This window comes from Musca autumnalis, unplaced genomic scaffold (genome assembly GCF_047663935.1).
Source record: "Musca autumnalis isolate F117 unplaced genomic scaffold, ASM4766393v1 scaffold_2, whole genome shotgun sequence".
Taxonomy (NCBI): Eukaryota; Metazoa; Arthropoda; class Insecta; order Diptera; family Muscidae; genus Musca; species Musca autumnalis.
Genome location: NW_027411755.1, coordinates 212,476,078 through 212,498,259, shown reverse-complemented (window position 1 = coordinate 212,498,259; position 22,182 = coordinate 212,476,078). Strand labels below are relative to the sequence as shown.

Sequence of the window (22,182 nt, the reverse complement as noted above, 5' to 3'; positions counted from 1 at the left end):
TTTCTTGATGAAAAAAAATTATTGAATTTTTCAATCGATAAAAAGTGTTCATATTTACAATTATTTTGTTGTTTTATTTTATTAAATACAACCCCAAAAGCCAAATTGGTCGAGAATGGTTCGATACTGATTTTAAATTAGATTAAAACTATTAATAAGTTATTACGGAAAGGGTATATGTAATTTTAACAAATAAAATTAAATAATGCATTACTGAACTTCAATGCATTTGGTGTGGAAACTTTTTCGCGATTAAGAACAAATTACAACGTACATATTTCATAGTAGTTTTTCGTACTCTATGCGGCTATGCGGTGGTATTTTTGATATTTGCAAAAAAAAGTTATAACCCTAATAATTATTGGTAGATATTCTAACAACCACTGATACAAAATTTGGAATATTTTGATACCTATTTTTGTCAATATGTGAAATATTTTATCAGTTCAATACAAAAAATCGATAAATATTTTAGTCAATATAATAATTTTATCGAATTTCGTCAATATGATAATTTTTTTATCGCCGGATTTTTTTTTCTCTGTATTGTCAGGCTTTTCTTTGGACTATCCCTTATAAAATATTGATTATTTCACCAAAGTCATATTTCTTTTTGCCCATTCCTACCGCTATTTATTATTTGAACATCATTAAAATCAATAGGCTTTTTCCGCTCTTATAACCCAAACATTGTGGTTGATTGGGGTCTAAGAGATCAGATCAGAAAAAAATGGGACCTGTAGCTTCATTACAAAGGCTTAGATGGGCAGAAGGGGGGACGTACACACCATACATCATCGCTTTCCTTTGTCAAGACGTTCATTTTGGTATGTATGGGTAAGTTGACGAACATAATTTCAATGTGTTAGATTTGGTCTAAAAATATGTGAGTACTATATCCATTACTTCGTCAACAAGGATGCCAACTGTTCCGAGGTAAAAATCTCTACAGCCACATACGCACCATAGGTCTGTTGCGATTTTTACCTTAAAACAGTTGACATTTCTGCTTAAACAGTGGTTTTTGTACGTCAAAAATCACCACAAGTAGTGGGAAAACCACCAACTTGGCAATGCAGGTCTGCATATCATTGATGTTTATCCCACTGTATTTGGTAAATATATACATCATCAGACACAACACAAATATATGCCGGCGATATACAGTGAAACGAAATGGCCAATGTCTATAAACATCATCATTTTATATGAAAAGCTGATGGAATCGGACACTATCGATTTGTCTGTCCGATGTTGCAGTTGATTGTCATTTTTGACGAGTTGCGAATGTAATGGTGGGTGTATTGAATTGAATGAATGGATTTTAAATGAAAATGAAAATATATTACAAATGAAAAAAAAAAACAAAAATACATTCACTAACTTATTCTCTGCTTTATTTCATACACACATGTGTATTAATGTGAACAACTCTCAATAGCAAAATAAATGCTGTCCAAGCTAATGAATGATTGAATAGGAAAAATAATCACTTTTTTAGTTATCATTTCCTTTCAATTAAATTACTAATTTCGTAATTATTTTTAATGTTACATTTACAATATGACCCAGTCATTTTCTTTTAACAAAAATATATATTTGACAGGAGGATACTAAACAAACTAATTATGTATAGAGTTTAATGATTAGTGGGTGTCCTTGCTTTCTATTGGAGCTTGGAGTATGAACTTCGTAAGTGTAATGTTTTTTCTATGGCAAGTAGTATATCGTATTTTTCTTTTCGTTATTTTATTATTATTTTTTTTGTCATACGACTCGCAAGAATTCTTAAATTCCATCTCTACCGAACTTCTGAAATCCATTCGTATTATTTAATGCACAATTAAATTTTCTGCAATTTTACTCATTGAAGAAAAAAATAAAATACGTTTCTTAAGACATTAACGACAAGTTCTCATCTTGGATTACACAAAAGACCACGAAACAGGCGAAGAATAACATCTTCAGCTTTCACTTGGGCTATCTTATTTCGACTTAATCGTCGTTGTTGGTCACCTGTTATTGGCCATTACAGGTAATAATCATTTTCTCAAATTCCTTGTCCTGCAGTTCACTCAAGGAAAGCCCATAGACGGCAGGACAGAAAGGCAAGAAAAACAACAGAAACAACGCCAACGTGAAGAATGAAGAAGAAAACATATAAAATACCCACCAATAATTCGACATAATTAATTAAATTACCAAGAAATAAATGAAGAAGAACTGACTGAAAAAGCAATTTGATACTACTGAACAATTAAATTCATTATCCAAAATGGGAGGAAAAATGAAATGAAAAGGGAGAATGGAAAATCATCAGAAAAAAAACAGACAAAATGAAAAAGAAAAATGCTTGAGAGCAAATGAATTTTTTTTGTCTTTCTGAGGGAAAATGGATAAATGAAGAATCCTTTGTATGCCTCTAGCCTGACGTTTGGTGGACCAATGAAAAAGTAAACATTGTAACACAATACAAGAAGAAGGGGGTAACAAGCAAGGATCTATGATTATGTGGAATATAGTCTGGCCTTTGACATGGAGATGCTCAATAGTTTTACTGTTTGGTAAATAATAAATAAACTTAATTGATGTCTGGACTTTAGTCAGTTTTGTCAATGAAAATGAAATTAAAAATCGATATATTGTTATCTTTAAAAAATACATACTAATGTTAAAATGAAATTTTGAGAAAAAGACAGAGATAAAGCAAAATAAAATCAATTCTTAGAATTTTATCTTGTCATTTCTGTTTTATTTTTAGAATTTTTTTAGTTACCGATAAAAATCGGTAAAAATAAAATTTAATTTGTTTAATATATTAACAACATTCTTCGGTAAGTAATCGATCAGAATAAGAGAATTACATACAAAAAGAGAGTTACATAATTCCAGTACAAATTGGTTGAATAGAATTTCCAGTAAATGTCATTTTTAAATTTTTGTAGCATATCGTTGCTACGCACGAAAAGGTCGTAAGTCCACAGGAAAATGTATACTTAAAAAGAATACTACAGCTAAAGTAGTTCAGATATAACGTCATCCAAGGTTGGTGTACATTGCAAAGAACTAGCCTACACCTTTGGATGATAATCGGATGATATGGGCCAAACTTTTGAGCAAAAATCTGATAATTAATAATTTAATTATGATACTTAATAATTTAATTATTTATTTTGCAAGGAAGCTGCATACTTGACAGCTATTTTGCTTTATAAGCACAAATGTGGACTCTTTTTCATCGATGGCAATTGTGATGATGTTTGTGTTCAAAAACCTCGCATATTGCAAAATTTGTAAAAAATACAAATTTTTTATTTTTATTATATGTGGTGCCTATACATATATTATAATACGTCCTTTGTGCTTTGCAAAATAAAAAGGTTGATGTTTTCGCTGATTACACTGTGCAACATTTTTAAGGTGATCTTGTGCAAACAATTCGGATTGAGGATTTTTTGAAAGTGCAGACCCAAATGACAAGAAACCCTAGATGGGTTTTGTTGTGTCAGATCCAGCTCGGACTTATAGCCCCATCTAAACATGGTTAAATATTGAGTTTGTAAAGAAATTCGGGGGTATATCTCTGAAACCAATGCGAATCTCCTCTGAAGCAAATTTGTAGATAAGGACAAGAATAAAACATTTGGAGAAATAATGAACTCGAAAAACTACATTTATTGCCTCAAATTTCAAAATATATGCAAAAATTCCACAATTTTTAAACATTTCGCACCGTATCTCCAAAACCGTAAATTTTTTCTGAATATTTTCTTCTGGAAAAATATTCCCTGTAATGGAATACACAACTCTTCAGAACATGTCATTTTTGTAAAATGCCTCTATCCCGCTGTTGTCAGTATATTTCTCAACGACGATTTAATAAATATGTCAATAATGTGGTGAAATCCGAAATGCGAGAATAAACTGTTGGTGTGAACTGTGTTTGAAATAAGTTTTGTAAAAGTTATGATGCAGAATACCCCTGAAACAACATGAAGTAAGCATTCTAGAGGTTCGGAATGTTCTGAAGAATTGTTGAGAACATTATTTGGACGATTTTTGGAAAAGGCTACTTGGTTCAACTCCCAATAGTTTACCCGATAGTGACCAGAATTTCAGCAATTATGTAAAATGTTCTATATTTGATAGATTTTGATGCCCTAGATGGAGTTTTTCTTATGTGGTTTTTATACCCTACACCACTATGTGGGGAGGGTATTATAAGTTGGTTTTGGCCAAAAAGTTTGTAACGCATCGAAACAATCTTCGTAGACCCATACTTATATATACCAAAATGAATGTCTCTACGAGCTGAGTCGATCTGGCCATGTGTGTCCGTCCGTCAGTCCGTCCGTCCGTCCGTCCGTCCGTCTGTCCGTCTGTCCATCTAAACCTTGTAATCACGCTACAGGTGATTCGGATCGTCACGAAACTTTGCATGTTGATGGGGGTCCCGGAGGGGAAGAAGCCTATTGATTTTGGTGATGGTCGGATAATATTTAGGGGCCGGAAAGGGCAAAAAACTTAGGTGGCTAAAAAGACAACGTTTTTTTCCAAAGCCAATATCTCAGCTTCTATATGGGGTATACCAAAATGAAAGCAGAAAATATCACCTTTTTAATGATGTAAAGTAGGTGCTCGCAGGTGATCAAACAACGAAGATATCACAATAGTAGCAAATAAAACCGCAATTTTCATTTTTGCGATTTTAATTATATTGACAAATATCACAGCTTTGGTTGAAAATTTTCCAAAAGCAAAGCCTGACTATGAAAGTAGAAGATCCCGTCTTTACAATGATGCAAACTAGGTCGGCGTAGGTAACCAAATAACGGAGATATCGCAATAGTCGGTAATACATCCCATTTTTCTATTTTTTTGGATATCACGCTACAGGTCGCAATTTTGATCGAATCGTCACGAAAATTTGAGGGTTAAAGGGGGTCTCACAGATGAAGAAACATATTGGTTTTGGTGATGCTCGGATAATATTTAGGGGTCGGAATGGGCAAACACTTATTTGGAGAAAGTCAACATTTTATTTCAAAGCCAATATCTCTGTTTCTTTAAGAGATATATCAAAAGCAAAACCAGAGAAGGAAAGTAGAAAATATCACCTTTACAACGATTTAAAGTAGGTTGTCGTAGGTCAAATAGCAAAGATATGGCAATAGTCGATAATTGCATCCCCTTTTCCGATTTTTTTGTAATCACGCTACAGGTCGCAATTTTGAACGGATGGTCACGAAATTTTGGGGGTTAATGGGGGTCCCAGAAAGAAAGAAGTCTATTGATTTTGATGATGGTCGGATAATATTCAGGGGTCGGAATGGGCAAACACTTATTTCGAGAAAGGTCAACGTTTTATTTCAAAGCCGATATCTTTGTTTCTTCAAGAGGCATATCAAAAGCAAAATCTGGTAAGGAAAGTAGAAAATATCACCTTTACAACGATGTAAAGTAGGTTGTCGTAGCTGCTCAAACAACAGAGATATCGCAATAGTCGGTAATGCATCCCATTTTCCGATTTGTTTGTAATCACGCTACAGGTCGCAATTTTGATCGGATCGTCACGAATTTTTTGGGAGTTGATGCGGGTCACACATAGGAAGAAGCCTATTGATTTTGGTGATAGTCGGATAATATTTAGGGGTCGGAATGGGGAAAAACTCATTTGGAGACAAATTCAAAGTTTTATTCTTTGTGAATATATTGGCTTCTAGTAGGGGTATTCCTACGGCAAAGCCTGTCAATGGAGGAAGAAAATATCACATTTACATTGGTGTGAAGCAGGTTGGCGAAGGTGGTCAAACAAGGGAGATACCACAATAGTCGGCAATGCATCCAATTCTTCCATTTTTTGCAATCAAGCTACAGGTCGTAATTTTGATTGGATGGTCACGAAATTTTGGTTGCTTATGGGGGTCCCAGAGACAAAGAGGCATATTATTTTTGGTGGTAGTCGGTTTATATTCTCTAAAAGAAATATTTACCAGTGAAAAGCTTATGCACAGGGGTAGTGGTGTAGGGTATCACATGGTCGGCCCCGTCCCGACTATAGCCTTTGCTCACTTGTTTTCAAAAGATAAGTTTTACTAGTTTAGGGCTACAAGATTGCTAAAGACAGCAAGGCGAATTTCTTATTCGTTTCTGAGATAGAGACCTGATAAATGAAAAAAAGTGTAGATTTAGCCCGGGTTAGATGAAGCCATAAAATCCGAACTGCATCTGATAGGATAAAACCCTACTAGGGTTTTTGTAGTCTAAATATGTACTTTCAAAAATGCATACTAGAAGTTGTTTGCATTTTCAGTGTTGCATAGTGTTATATAAGTATTTACAAAGCAGTCCGTCATGATTTGAATCATACATTTTAGAAACGTTACATTCTTTGAAACTATTCGATCTGCTCGATGATGCAAAAGTGGCGGATAAGTGTGATTTTAAATACATGCCAAATTGAGATCAATTGTTTGAATTGAACTTTTCGGATCAGTGGAAGAGTTCACCTCAAAAAATTAATAACGGAATAACTGCAATGGAGATCTAACCCACATATATATTTAAGAATTCCGTTATTTAACCGATACTTTAATTTACATCAATGGAAAGGTCAAAAGTTCTTTTCCATATATTTTTTAAGCAGCTTTACCGAAATATGTCCTGCATAAATTAAAATATTCACCAAAAATTATACTTGGTTATTTTAAACACCATATGTTCATTTTCACCCGCCAAGTAGATATTGAACTTTAAATGCGCTCTATAGAGTGATGATCGTTATACTACAATCAATTAAAACTATGGATCCCGGTATATATGTATGTGTTTGGCTGAAACTCTGTTATCTGACATGTACATCAATATATTTGGCATCAATGGAAAAACCAAGAATTTCTCTTCCAAATATATTTTACGTGAGTGGAACGTTTCTTGCAGGAATACAGAAATATTCATCATGATAAAGAAATTACCAATTTTCAGCAAAAAGTTTTGGTCCATTAAACCCGCTAATTATTATCTGATCATAATGTTTAATTGCAAGCTTCTTCTTTGTCTTAAACTCAAATCATTTTTTCAATTTCGCTCCGATTGGACTATTACTGCGGCCTACAAAATCGAGTTAAAAATGTTGGTCCATTTCACCCCTTACGATCATAACCAACATCTAATGGGGTCTCTTCTGGTGGGAACTCGCGCTATCTTCCAAATTTCGTAACGATCGCTCCATAATTTATGCCTGGAGTTTTATTACAATTTTTAATGGACGGACGGACACACATAGTACGATCGCAAGGGGGATCTGCGACGAATACTTCGAGATGTTACATGAATATTGGACAAAACAAACCGTTTCCGCAAAATCCGTAAATTGAAGGAAAAGGTCGTAAGTCCTAGCAAAAACACAAAAATGTACAAGGAAAAGGTCGTAGGTCGCAAGACATGCAATTATATCCCAAACGCAAGGGAATTTGATCAAGCAAATACAGCTATTGAAGCGGAATAAATAAACGAAGAACGGCCCGGCCGAACTTTCCGCCGTTCTCACTTGTTTTCATATTCCAATAGTTTTTTTTTTCATATTGCAAGAATACGATATCCGCTCGGCTTTTGGATACCACTGTGCAACATTTTAAGGCAATCTTGTGCAAACAATTTGAGCAGAGGATTTTTTGAAAGTACAGACACAAACGACAAAAACCCTAATTGGGTTCTGATGTGTCAGATCCAGCTTGGATTTTATGGCCCCATCTACACATGGTTAAATATTGCATTTTTAAAGCAATTTTGGCCTGTATCTCTGAAACCTATGCGAATTTTCATCTGACCTTTGAATCAAATTTTTAGGTAAGGGCAAGAATAATATATTTGGAAAAATAATGAACTCGAAAAACTACTTTTATTGCCTCAAATTTTATAAAATATCGAAAATTTCTATAATTTGTATACATTTCGCACCATATGTCCGAAACCGTTAATTTTTTCTTAATGTTTTTTTTTCGAAATAATATACGCTGGAATGTAATACACAACTATTCAGAACATTTCATTTTTGGAAAATGTCCCATTTAATAAATATGTCAATAATGTTGTGAAATCCCAAATTCGAGAATAATCTGTTGGTGTGAACTGTGTTTGAAATACATATTGTAAAATATATGATAGAAAATATCACTGATACAACATGAAGTGTGCATTGTAGAGTTCTAGAATGTGCTGCAGAATTGCTAAAAACTTTATTTAGAATATGTTTTCAAAAGGTTCCTTGGTTCAACTCCCAATAGTTTAGGTGATACTGACCCGAATTTCAGAAATTATGAAAAATTGTCTATATTTTATCAATTTTGATGTCCCAGATGGAATTTTTCTTATATGTTCTGTTCAATAGATAAGTTCTACTAGTTCAGGGCTACAATATTCCCAAAGGCAGAAAGGGCAAATTCCTCATCGTTTCTGAGATAAAGGTCCGATAAATGCAAAAAACAATAGTTATAGCCCGATTTAGATGAGGCCATAAAATCCGAACTGGATCTGACATGACAAAATTCTACTAGGGTTTTTGTAGTCTGAAAATGTAGTTTTATAAATGCATACTAGAAGTTATTTGCATTTTCAGTGTTGCATAGGGTACTATAAAGTTAGAAAGGACCACAAAGAATGCTTAAACATAAGTGAGGTAGTTGTAAGAAGAAGAGGATTTTTCCCTAGCAAAAAAAAACGGAAAAAAAGCGTTAAGCTTTTTATACCCTACTCCACATGAACTCACATGGAATTTGTTTTTATTCTTTACTTTCATAGGTACCAATGTCTACTATTTTATTTTTTGAAATTTTGCCTGTTAAGGCGAAGATCATTATACCCTACACCACTTTATGGGGAGGGTATTATAAATTGGTTTTGGCCAAAAAGTTTGTAACGCATCGAAATAATGGTCGTAGACCCATACTTATACATATATACCAAAATGAATGTCTCGACGAGCTGAGTCGATCTGACTATGTCTGTCCGTCCGTCCGTCTGTCCATTGGTGATGGTCGGATAATATTTAAGGGTCGGCATGGGCAAAAAACTTATGTGGATAAAAATACAACGTTTTTTTCCAAAGCGAATATATCAGTTTCTATATGGGGTTTTCGCTTTGGAAAAAACTTTGTCTTTTTATCCAAATAAGTTTTTTGCCCATTCCGACCCCTAAATATTATCCGACCATCACACTAGGCTTCTTCCTCTGTAGGACCCCCATTAACCCCCATAATTTCGTGAAGATCCGATCAAAATTGCGAGCTGTAGCGTAATTACAAAAAAATGGAAAAATGGGATGTATCACCGACTATTGCGATATCTCCGTTATTTGGCCACATACGCCAACCTGCTTTACATCATTGTAAGGATGGGATTTTCTACTTTCATAGTCAGACTTTGTTTTCGAAAGGTCCCCAACCAAAGCTGTGATATTCGTCTTTATTATTAAAATCGCACAAATGAAAAGTTGTGTTCTATTAGCGGCTATTGCGATATCTTCGTTGTTTGACCACCTACGACAACCTACGTTACATCGTTGCAAAGGTGAAATTTCCTTCTTTCATTATCAGGTTTTACTTTTGATGTACGCGGAAATATTCGCTTTGAAATAAAATGTTTTTTACCCATTCCGACACCTAAATATTATCCGACCATAACCAAAATCAATAGGCTTCTTCCCCTCCAAGACCTACTTCAACACCCAAAATTTGGATTAAAATTGCGACCTGTCGCGTGATTAGATGGGCAGACGGACGGACACACATACCCAGTTCGTTGAGTAATTCATTTTCAATTTTTGGCCAAAACCAACTTATAATACCCTCCCCACATAATGGTGTAGCGTATAAAAATGTAAACTTTGACCGCGATTTATTTAAAAATTCCTCCAGCGATTTGCTCTTGTTTTTTGGATTTTCCTAATCTGTGAATATTGTAGTTTCAGAATCTGCAAAAACTTCCCAGGTGTAAACTCCTTTCATTTAAAGTTAGTTAAAGCGCCCCGTGCATGACATTGTTTTATAAGGAGGCGATACAGTCAGTACATTGTCCCAATTCGAACTTTAATATCTCAAAACTGGTAAAACCTAGGAAAAAGTCACAAAGGTCACTCTTGTTGAGAATTTTCACAGTTTAAATATTTTTTAATCCCATTTCGCTAGGACTTGCAGTTTCCAAGCAAAATCCTGAAACCCTAAAAAATCCTAAAAATTTTACATTTTACTGCGATTTTTTTAAAAATACCTCCGGCAAATTGTTTTTTTTTTTATTTTTCACATCCATGAACATTGTAGTTTCAGAATCCGCAAAAACTTCGCAGGTGTAAGCTCCTTTCATTTAAAGTTAGTTCAGGCTCAATATTATTAATATTATAAAAGTGTTATACATGAAATTGGAGTAAATATTCATATATAATAAAATAATCTCAATTAATGTCATTTATATCAAGCCATTAGACGTTTAATTTTTATTAAAAGGACTGGCAGAGAAATTCGGATTTTAAAATTGATGAATTTCAGATGTTTGTAGGTTATTCACAATTAAAATATATGCTCTAAATCAAACCTAAGCATTCATAAACTTTAAAAGTAAAGCACCAGCGTATCAACATTTGTTCATTTTTTAATAATTTTTAATAATAACCTGAGAACGATTTTAAAAAGCATAACACATTGCACATTGTTTGAATTGATCAATCAAAAATAATTTAGTTTTAGTTCCTCTTTATATAAGCCCTTTCGGCCTCCCCTTGTTAAGATAAAGATAAAAACGCCAAATGTGCATCACTGCTATTCTTTGAATTGGAGTGCTTAAATTTGACCACTCATAATAATTGTTATTTTATCTCTCCCAATGAGACGGGATTTAGTGTGATAAAAACAGCCCTACTCAAAGAGAACAAGACATCATTTAAGAGAAATTAGAAAAAAAAACTATTTGTGGAAGTTTTTTTTTTTTCGAAATTTTATCAATTTTTTCACTTAGGTTTTCTTAAAAACGAATCTCCTGATTAAGCTATTAAGAAATTATAAAACAATACTAAAGAAATATTTACTTATTTCTGTTTCAACAAAAACCGAAAGAGAATTAAAAGTGCTAAATTTGACTGTTCCGAGAGGCGCTGGATAGAAATGTCACAAAAGTTTTGTGACCAAACCGTTCTCATTTAATGTTTCTCTTTTTTAATACAGTGAGGGAGGAAGGGGAAAAGAGAACTTATTACCTACACCTGTTTGCATGCCAAGAGAACCACTGTTATGCACATTTATTATGATGGTTGGCCTTGAATTAGTTTTTGAAAACGTGACTAAGCAATATTTAGAATAATTTAAGAAAATAATAATTTTTGAATACTATTGGACAATAATTAAGAAAATTCTTAAATTTGAATTAAAATATACAAGAAAGCTAATGTTTTCAAAACTTTATATCAAACAAATATTGATATTTTGAACTTTTATAATTCGTATTATTTTTCAACTTACTCCAAAAGTAATTCCTTCTTTTCGGCAAAATCAAAAATGGAACGGCGATTGCCCAAAAAGCAAGAAGATTTTGTGCTAAACATGATGATGAACTTAAGGCACACGCGGACGTCTAAATTTGTTCTCACTTCCACTCAGGACAAAATGTAATTCAATTCAAATGGAATTAATTGTATAAAATAATAAATATACACAAGTTTTAAAAAAAATACTTTAGATATATTTACGCTTATATATCAAAAAACACGTGGTACACTTAAAGACTATATATTTTCACGCAATATATTTAATTGGGGGGGGGGAATTCAAAAATGTTTCAAAATAAATATTTTTGCACGTTTAACACTCTCAGAATTCACAATTAACGTTAAAGTTGGTTATTGTTGTTTCCTTTATTTATGGAAATTTTTCAAACGGAAAAAGTTCCAATAAGCCCACACTTGTTAACTTTTGTTTGAAACACACTTTCTATTCACTTTTAAAGGACAATTCATGTAACGGAGCGGCTGGGGTGGGGGATAAAATAAAACCGACAAATTTTCGAAATGGGGGTTGATGATAAAGGGACACTGTGTGAGAGGGTGAGCGTTTTGTTTTAACAAAAACACAACAAATTTCCGGGGATGTTGTTCAACTTCCGAGACGCGCGTTATGTCCTTCCACGACAACGGTCGACTTTGAAATGAACGAGAAGTTGGTAACCAACCAACAAATAATCCATGTAAAGTTCTACTTTTGCCACCTTCGAAAAAAGAAGAATCAAAGAAGTTGTCGGTGTTTCGTTAAGTTTTTGTGTTACAACAAATAAATTGACTTGTTGCAAATGTACCGTTAGAGATCATATGATGTTATTATTGTTGTTTTTTTCTTTCTCGCTGTTTTGAGTGAAACATCATGTGGTGTTTGGAAATGTTGGAATTTATTACAAAACAACAAATTAAATGAAATTTGAAAATAGGCTTCTATAAATTGAATTTTAAATCAATGAAAAAGACGTAACTACTTAAAGTAAAATTGTCATGTAGTCTATGGAAATATTGCAGTAGAGGAAGAGCATCTACCACATTTTAATTTAATTTAATATGATAAGATTTTTTCAATGTAGAAACAAGTAAATATATCAGCAAAAACTAGAGGTTTATTTAACCTTTTGTATTTGGCATGGTAACTTTTATTATATCCTCCACCAAATATGAAGGGTATAATTAAATTTGTCATTCCGTTTGTAACACATGGAAATAGTCATCGGAGACTAGACTTTAAGGATTTGTCTAACTTCAAACATTCAACATTCCGAGTAAATGTTTCCAGTTGCTATGAACAAAAGCTTATTTGCTTTGAAATTTTGTTTACTTTTCGATGAAATAAAAAAATTTTGAATTATTTCTGATAAATGTTGAGAAAAATGCGAATTTAGTGAAATATTGCTTTTTTGCTGGTAGTCGGCACCATTTCCCACTTGTCGGCATGATTTGTTCTAGCGGGCGGGGTATCGTATTTTAGTAAATAAATGTTATAAGTTTATCGTTTCTTTTATTTTAAACAACAAAAAACTAATTTTACAGAAATAATTCTTATTTTAATCCATATTGCTTTTTAAAATTAAATAATTATAAGATTTTGTAAACATTTGGAATTCAGTTAAAATTTTTTTAAGTGTTTATAACATAAGCATAATTTTTGCATTTTTTGTTCACATTCCTATTAATTTTGTATCAAAAAGTAAAAAAATAAATATGTTGCTTAAATAAATTAGTTATTGTCTATAGTCGGTAACTATAACCTAATTGTCGGCATGCCACAAACGCACGCACTTCAAACCAGTAGTGCGATTCTCTAACTCATTTTTTGAGTTACCGACAATTTTCGGTAAAATTAAAATGCTTTTAATTTCGGTAATCACCGATATTTTTCGGTAAGTTAGCGACGAATAAAAAGCAGTCGTAAAGTTCTACCGATAGCAAGAGTGTTGTCAACTTTTATTTGAACTTCTCATTCATAATTTTGCGTTTTAATTTTAACGATTTTTGTCGGTAACTCAAAAAATGTGTTAGAGGATCGCACTACAGGCCTAATATAACCAAAAATCACATAAAAACTCATTTCTTATTGAATTAATTTTTATTATACCTTCAGCCTTTAGGCTAGAAAGGGTATATACACTTTCATACGGGCAAGATGTGCCTCATCGAAATAATGGTTTTAGACCCCATGTATGTTTGGACGAAATGTGTTTCAGACAATTTGAAGTCGATTTTGCAATGTCCGTCCGTCTGTCTGTCTGGCTGGCTGGTGCGCACGATAACTCTCAAACGGATGAGCCGATTTGGTGCAAAATTTGGCAATCGTAATATTTTGTCCAAACTTAGTGTAAGTTAGAAGATGGACCATATCGGTGTACTTCTTCCGGTACCTCCCCCACAAAAGTTCGAAAATGTTCGGAAAATGTGTGCGCACGATAACTCTTGAAGAGAGAAACCGATTTGGTCCATACTTTGCACATCGTGAAATTTCTACCAGACTTTGATGAGGTTCCAATATGGACTCAATCGGTCTATTCCTTCGGGTACCTCCCAACACAAAAGTTCGGAAAAGTTCAGTTTAGGACCTGCTTTCGAATCGCTTTGATTTTTGTTGTAACAACTTGTATTCACCGTCCCCATACGACGGTACAAGTTTCATCTGGGGCACGTTCACACTTCCTGGGCAAATAGCCTGAAAGTTGCAAAAAAACGTAAGAACCGTCTCGAACGGATCTGCCGTTTGGGTCCAAAATGTGGCCTTCGTAATATTTTGAGCAAACTTAGTTTAAGTTCGAAGATAAGCCATATCGGTCCACTCCTTCAGGAACCTCGCCCACAAAAGTTCAAAAATGTTCGGAAAAATTGTGCGTATGATAACTCTTGATGGGAGTGCCAGATTTGGTCCATACTTTACACATCCTAATATATCATCCAGGTATAGGTCAGGTTCGAATATGGCCTGTATTTGTCCACTCTGTCTTGTACCTCCTACACACATTTTTGGATAAATTCACTTTAAGACCTGCTCTCGGATCACTTTGATTTTTGTTGAACCAACTTGCATTCGCTGCCTTACTTACGACAGTAAAAGTTTTTTCAAGGGCAAGTCCATACTTTTTGAGAAAAAAGCCCGAAATTTGTAAAAAAAACCCCCTATGGCACCATACGATATGATATGACTGGAGAGCTCGAACCGAATACTGTGTTCGTCCACACTTTGGATATCGTATATTTCTTCGAATATTAGATGAAATTCGAAGTTGCAAGGAGTGGATCTTCCCCACAAAAGTTCGAAAATATCCCGTATTTTGAAGATTGTGGCCTCAATATCTGTCTGTATGTCTTCATTTGGGGTAAAAAGCTTTCTATATGAAATTTGAGGGTATATATATCGAAGGTGGAAGGAGTGGATCTTCCCCACAAAAGTTCGAAAATATTCGTATTTGGAAATTCCACCGAAATGGCTGAAATTAGCTACTTAGTCTTCATTTGGGGTAAAAAGCTTTCTATATGAAATTTGAAGGTATAGGTCTTCATATAGCCCCCAAAGAACGGTACCTCCTGATTTTCGGTATTTTGAAGGTTGTACCAACGATAATCCATCGAAAAGGCTGAAATTTAATATTTAGTCTTCGTTGGGGTATTTTACTTTCCCTTTTAAATTTGTCGGTAAAGGTCTACGCCTTCATATAGCCCCCTTAGAACGGTACTACCCGATTTCCCGTTATTTGAAGGTTATGGCCTCAATATTCCCCTGAAATGAAATTTGGTATTTAGTCTTCGTTGGGGGAACAAAACTTTCCACCTGAAATTTGTAGGTACAGGTCCACGCCTTCATATAGCCCCCATAGAACGGTACCCCCTGGTATTTTGAAGGTTGTGGCCACAACATCCCACAGAAATGGATGAAATTTGGTATTTAGGCTACGTTGGTGGTAAAAACATTTCATACTGAAATTCGTCGGTATAGATCCATGTTTCGACATACGCCCCATAGAACGGTACCTCCCGATTTTTGAAGAAGACTGAAGACTGTTACGTCTTCCATGGGGTTATAAAATATTACAGAAGAGAATTATCAGTATAGGTCTACGTCTTCCTATATCCCCCATAGAATCGCATCTCTTGATTTTCAGTACTTTTTAGGTTTCAGTCACATTATCTTATCGAAATATCGGAAGTTTGGTACTTAGTCCTCTTTAAGTCTAAAAACTTTCAGCCGATCTATATTTGGCGGTATAGGTCGAAGTTTTGTTGTAGCCCACATAGAAGGTACCTCTCGAAATTCGGTATTTTGAAAGTTATCCGCATTGTTTTACCGAAATTGCTGAAAGTTGGTATTTAGTCTTCTTTATAAACGAAAGGAAAATAATTGTTCCATTTTACTTTAATACAACTCGTGATGAAAAGTGAAATCTGTATGAAGAAGTTGCCCTAAATATTGCGTCATTTCGGGGCCCATATATCAGGAAGAATTGTCTTCCTTAAAAATAAAGAAATATTAATACCCGGTTAAAACTCGGATCCGTTACTCATTAGGTAACCCATTGTTGCAAAGTAATGTAAACAATAATAACTACTTACTTTTTAATTGTTCCACAAACATCACAGGCGGGACAATGAAGACTTCTCTCATATCAATGAGTGCACCTCGATTCACATTAGCTCTATGATGTGGGACCTACAGTTTATCGCCGAGTCCGAACGGCGTGTCCTAAGACACCACTTGTAGAGAAGTTTTACATGACTGAAATAATCAGGAAATGTCGCCAACATTGCTGAGGGGTGTTTTGCCACCGTTGAAAATTGCATGTTGCCTGGCCTGGGAATTGAACCCACGACCTTCTGCGTGCAAGGCTTACTTTACTCCTTTCTAAGTAATGAGCACGGTGACACAGTGCGGGCGTGTCTGATTACAAATCAGAGGGTTGTGTGTTCAACGCTCACCGTCGACACGCGAGTTTTATGTTAACAAAATAAGGAGCAGTTGGTGGTGCACATGTACGTGTTTAAACAACTCTTGATGTTCGTACGCGAGGCACAGTGTGTAGCGTGTTCGTCAACAAATCAGAAGTTTGCGGGGCCAAATCCAGCAGAGACAAAAATTAAACACAAATATGAATTGTGTTGAAAATGAAAACAAATTCTAGAACATATCGCTCATTTACTCAAAGCGTGGCATAACTCCAAAAATGTTTTTTTTTAAGTTAGTAATTTCTATTTTTTACGACTTCTACTTTATCGTGTGTCAAATTTGCATGCCGATATCTCTGAAACTCGGCAAGTTACAGCACATTTACTACGAAATTCGCATAAATCAACACAAAAGTTTTTTGAATTTATGAAGCACTAAAAGACTTCAAATCATGCTTGACCCTTCACAGAAATTTAGCACTGATATCTTGCTAGCTATGGCAAAATATTGTCCAAGTAGTTACTTTAGTTTTTTTTTTTTTGTAACAATAGGTGTGTCTTTTTACGTGATAATTTGTAATAATTATTACTAAATGTTACTAAATGCTGTCTTTTTACACAAAAGTTCAGTAAAAGAGAGCGAAGTGAGATAACAATTTTGACAGTTGTTTGCTGAGAAATTGCTAAAAGTTGCTGACAGAATTTTTCCTAGCAACATTTAGCAAGTTCAATCAGCTGTTTTTTAATCATCTGCTAATGGTCAGCTGCTCAATGTTTATCTTATTTTTGCGGAAAAATGCTATAAATATTACGATTCAGCTATATTTATTGATTGTTTTATTTATATTTTAATTATTTTTTATTTATTTTGCTTAAAATTGAAGAACTTTTTCATTGCTTTGAAGTTTGTTTTTCTTTCATGCATTGGCGCCTATGTTTTTGTTTTGGTTACCAACTGTTATCTTGCTAAAGTTTACAAAATGTTGTCTTTTTACTTTTTTCTCTATTTTCGTATTAAAGAGTAAAATCTCTCTTACTCTCTGAAAAGAGAGAGTTGGGAAGTCAAATTTCAATCAACAACTTAAAACGCGTTTTTCTCGAAACTGGATTTTTTGAGATGTGTCACTCCTTGAGTAAATGAGCGATATGCTTTTCAGCTTATTTTTTATATTGACAATTTTTTTATTAAAATTTTTGTGACCACTGAGGGGGGGCCTCAAATGTCAAGATTCAAGATACGTTTTTTTGAGACTTTTACAAAATTATAGGGAAATATTCAATATTTAACAAAGAGAACTAAAAATTGTTGAGTATTATTTTAATTCGATAATAGGTTAAAAGCTACTTCGGATAAGTGATTTCATAAAAGAACATGTATGGGTGTTGTATCAGTGTGTGCTCTCGACACTTTGTCTGATAAAAGAGGGGACATCGCCATAAAAACAACTTAAACTAATTCTTCTTAATACTAACTTAAAATTAAATATATAACTAGAAGCTAGCCTCTATGAGAGCCTGGAGTTGTCATATTACAGATAGTTCGGTGAAAACAAATAATGTTTTCAAAACCCATAAAATCGAAAGGTATCCTTATATGTGGGCTATACCAACACATGAACCTGTGCTGACAATTCGGCTGGTCCATCACGAACTGTTTCGAAGTAAATAGGAAGAATTAGTTTTCTTTCGTTTATGAAAACATGAACTAAGCTCTTCCTCCTATTCCATGCAGGAGCAGAATATCTTACCTGATAGTCATCGCTGTTCTATTCGTAACTTGGATCCTCGGGCTACCCTTATATGAGAGCTATACAAAAATGTGTACCTATACCGACAAATTGCGTGTGGAAAGTTTTATACTCCAAATGTAGACTTTATATCAAATTTCACAAATTTCGGTGGGATATTGAGACCACAACCTTCAAAATACCGAAAATCGGGAGTTACCGCTATGGGGCTATATAATGCGTGGGCCTATACTGACAAAGGTGGGAAGTTGTATACCCCAACGGAAACTATATACCAAATGTCAGCCATTTCGGTGTGATAATTAGGCTAAAACCTTAAAGATACCGAAAATAAAAACCGTCAAATATCAGGTCGAAAGTTGTATACCCCCAAGTGTATATTGGGATATTGAGACTATATCCTTCAAAATACCGAAAATCAAGAGGAATCGTTGTCAAATTTCAGGTGGTTAGATTTATACCTCCAACGAAGACTAAATACCAAATTTCAGCCACTTATTTATTCTATAATGTAACATCAAAGTGGTATATTGAGGCAATAACGTTCAAAATACTACAAATAAGGAGGTACCATTCTATGGGGCCTATATGAAGATGTGGTTTTTACCTACAAATTACCCGCAATAATGACTAAATACCAAACTTCAGCCATTCCGGTGGGCTTTGAGGTTAAATCCTTCAAAATACCGAAAATCAGGAGCTACCGTTCTATGGGGGATATATGAGGCGCTCAGCGCCAAAACGGCCTAACCCACATTTTCAAAAAAATCAAACTGACTATGCTGGACGAACCGGAACCTATTGTAATACATACTAAAAAATTCCCAATTACATAGATTAACCCTATGTTATTCTACATGCCGAAAACCGTTTTTCCTTTACTGAAAGTTTGAAAAAATGTGGTCGCCAAAATGGCCTAAGCCACATAGGTAAAATCGAATACTGGAAGAAAATACGTGTGGGTTAGGCATGTTACGTTTTAGTCAGGAGTATATTAGAAAAATAATATAAAAATAAATTTTCGAGAAGATTTTGTAAGTAAAAACCAAAGGTTATGTAATAAAGTTGACTTACGCCCTGGCGTCAATGTACAATGTAAGAAGTTAATAATGTATCGCGATCAATGTGGTGGCCAAAACCGTAACATAAGAATGAACAATATTTGCACATTCATAGTCAATAATTCGACCTTCTCAGTGGAACGGATAGACCACAAATTTTTCGTGTTTGGCCATTCATGCCTACCATGCGATCAAGATTTTGGTCTCATTGAAAAGGAAAAAAAATATTATAAGGGCATTTTTACGCCTGATGATTGGGATCGTGTAATCCTCACGGCAAAAAGGGAACCATGTCACTTGGTAAAGATGACGACAGATGAAATAAAAAGCATATCCTCAATTGAGAAACTAGTATCAAACAGAAAAATCGATTCCAAAATGCGAAGCCATTTATAATTCAATACAAATATTCAAATAACATACATGTTTTATTTCAAGAAGTTAATATTTCAAAAAGGAAATCCAGCAAGTACGTAAATTTTGAATTGGAACCGCTTTATCCGGGAGGATGATTCATTAAAGTTGCAAAGTTTAAGGATTTACAGAAACTCAAAGGATAAATCATGCATTTTATAATAATTTAAAAACAAATTCGAGAGCCGAAGATGAAGATATCCAGGAAGAAGACCAATAATTTTTATTAATATGTATCAATTAAAATGCTCACAGTTATTTTTATTATTCATCTGCATAACTTTTGTTTTAATAAATGGAGACAAAATGGCCTAACCCTCAGTTCCTATCAATATTTTTTTTTAAATGGATGCCAAAATGGCCTAAGCCACTTTAATTTTTTATTAACTGAGTAAAACAGTTTTTATCTATGTAAACTAATACCTAATGATTAACCTAAAACAAATATTACAACTAATATGTATTTATGATTAATAAAAAAATTATAAAAATATTTTAAAAACTTGTTTTCTTTGAACTTCGTTTTTCTCGAAACCATCTCTATGTGGGTTAGGCCGTTTTGGCGCTGAGCGCCTCATATAAAGACCTAGACCTATACCAAACAAGTGAGCAAAGGCTATAGTCGGGACGGAGCCGACCATGTGATACCCTACACCACTACCCCTGTGCATAAGCTTTTCACTGGTAAACGTTTATTTTAGGGAACATAATCCGACTACCACCAAACATTTTTTGGTTTTTAATCAAAAAAATATGCCAAAATTTTGTGACCATTCGATCAAAATTTCGACCTGTAGAATGGAAGAATTGGATGCATTGCCGACTATTGTGGTATATCCCTGGTTTGACCACCTTCGCCAATCTACTTTACAAATGTACAGGTAATATTTTCTTCTTCCATTGACAGGTTTTGCCGTTGAAATTACCCTACTAGAAATCGATATATTCACAAAGAATACAATTTTGAATTTGTCTCCACATGAGTTTTTCCCCATTCCGATCCTTAAATATTATCCGACTATCACCAAAATCAATAGGCATCTTCCTCTCCAATCAAAATTCCAAACTATAGCGTGATTACAAAAAATGGAAAAATTGGATATATTATATTTTATAATATATTTTGCGATATCTCGGTTGTCTGCCCACTTACTTCAACATACTTTGCGTCAATGTAAAGGACATATTTTATTCTTCCATTGGCGGGATTTCCTTTTGGAATACTCCTACTAGAAGCGGAAATATTCTTATAAGAAAAAAACGTTGACTTTTCTCCACATAAGCTTTTCGCTTATTCCGACTCCTGACTATTATCCGACCATCACCAAAATAAATAGGCTTCTTCCTCTGTGGGACCCGCAAAAAATTCCAAAAACTTCGTGACGATCCGATCAAAATTGCGACCTGTAGCGTGGTTACAAAAAATCGGAAAATGGGATGCATTAACGACTATTGCGATATCTCTGTTGTTTGAGCAGCTACGACAACCTACTTTACATCATTGTAAATGCGATATTTTTTACTTTCCTTGCCAGGTTTTGCTTTTGATACACCTCTTAAATAAACAGAGATATTGGCTTTGATATAAAACGTTGACCATTCTCCAAATAAGTGTTTGCCCATTCCGACCCCTGAACATTATCCGACCATCATCAAAATCAATAGGCTTCTTTCTCTTTGGGACCCCCATTAACCCCCAAAACTTCGTGACGATCCGATTAAAATTGCGACCTGTGGCGTGATTACAAAAAAATCGGAAAATGGGATGTATTACCGACTATTACGATATCTCCGTTATTTGGTTACCTACGCCGACCTAGTTTACGTCATTGTAAAGACGGGATCTTCTACTTTCATAGTCAGGCTTTGCTTTTGGAATGTTTCCAACCAAAGCTGTGATATTCGGCAATATAATTAAAATCGCAAAAATGAAAATTGGGGTTTTATTTGCTACTATTGTGATATCTTCGTTGTTTGATCACCTACGAGCACCTACTTTACATCAGTAGAAAGGTGATATTTTATACTTTCATTGTCAGGTTTTGCTTCTGGTATACCCCATGTAGAAGCTGAGATATTCGCTTTGAAAAAAAACGTTGTCTTTTTATCCACCTAAGTTTTTTGCCCTTTCCGACCCCTAAATATTATCCGACCATCACCAAAATCAATAGGCTTCTTCCCCTCCGGGACCCCCATCAACATCCAAAATTTCGTGACGATCCGATCAAAATTGTGACCTGTAGCGTGATTACAAGGTTTACATGGACAGACGGACAGACGGACGGACGGACGGACTGACGGACGGACACACATAGCCAGATCGACTCAGCTCGTCGAGACATTCATTTTGGTATATATAAGTATGGGTCTACGACCATTATTTCGATGCGTTACAAACTTTTTGGCCAAAACCAACTTATAATACCCTCCCCACATAGTGGTGTAGGGTATAAAAATTTAATGTGGAAAGTTTTATACCCTCATCGCAGACTAAACACCAAATTTCAGCCATTTC

At 34.4% G+C, this 22,182-nt stretch overlaps 1 protein-coding gene across 17 annotated transcripts in view; it reads right to left on the bottom strand.

Moving 5' to 3' along the window:
- Nucleotides 1-22,182, bottom strand: part of bru1 (bruno 1) — a 703,720-nt gene that overhangs the window by 260,738 nt on the left and 420,800 nt on the right. Inside the window, exon 1 of one of the 17 annotated variants that reach the window (XM_073970810.1) lies at nucleotides 11,508-12,268. The exons of 14 other annotated variants lie outside the window; for them this stretch is intronic. In XM_073970810.1, coding sequence (XP_073826911.1) covers nucleotides 11,508-11,590 — 83 coding nt within the window. In that variant the 5' untranslated portion in view covers nucleotides 11,591-12,268. Of the gene's footprint in view, nucleotides 1-11,507; nucleotides 12,269-22,182 lie in introns of those variants that run through there. 2 more of the 17 variants (XM_073970811.1, XM_073970809.1) reach the window with 2 other exon arrangements.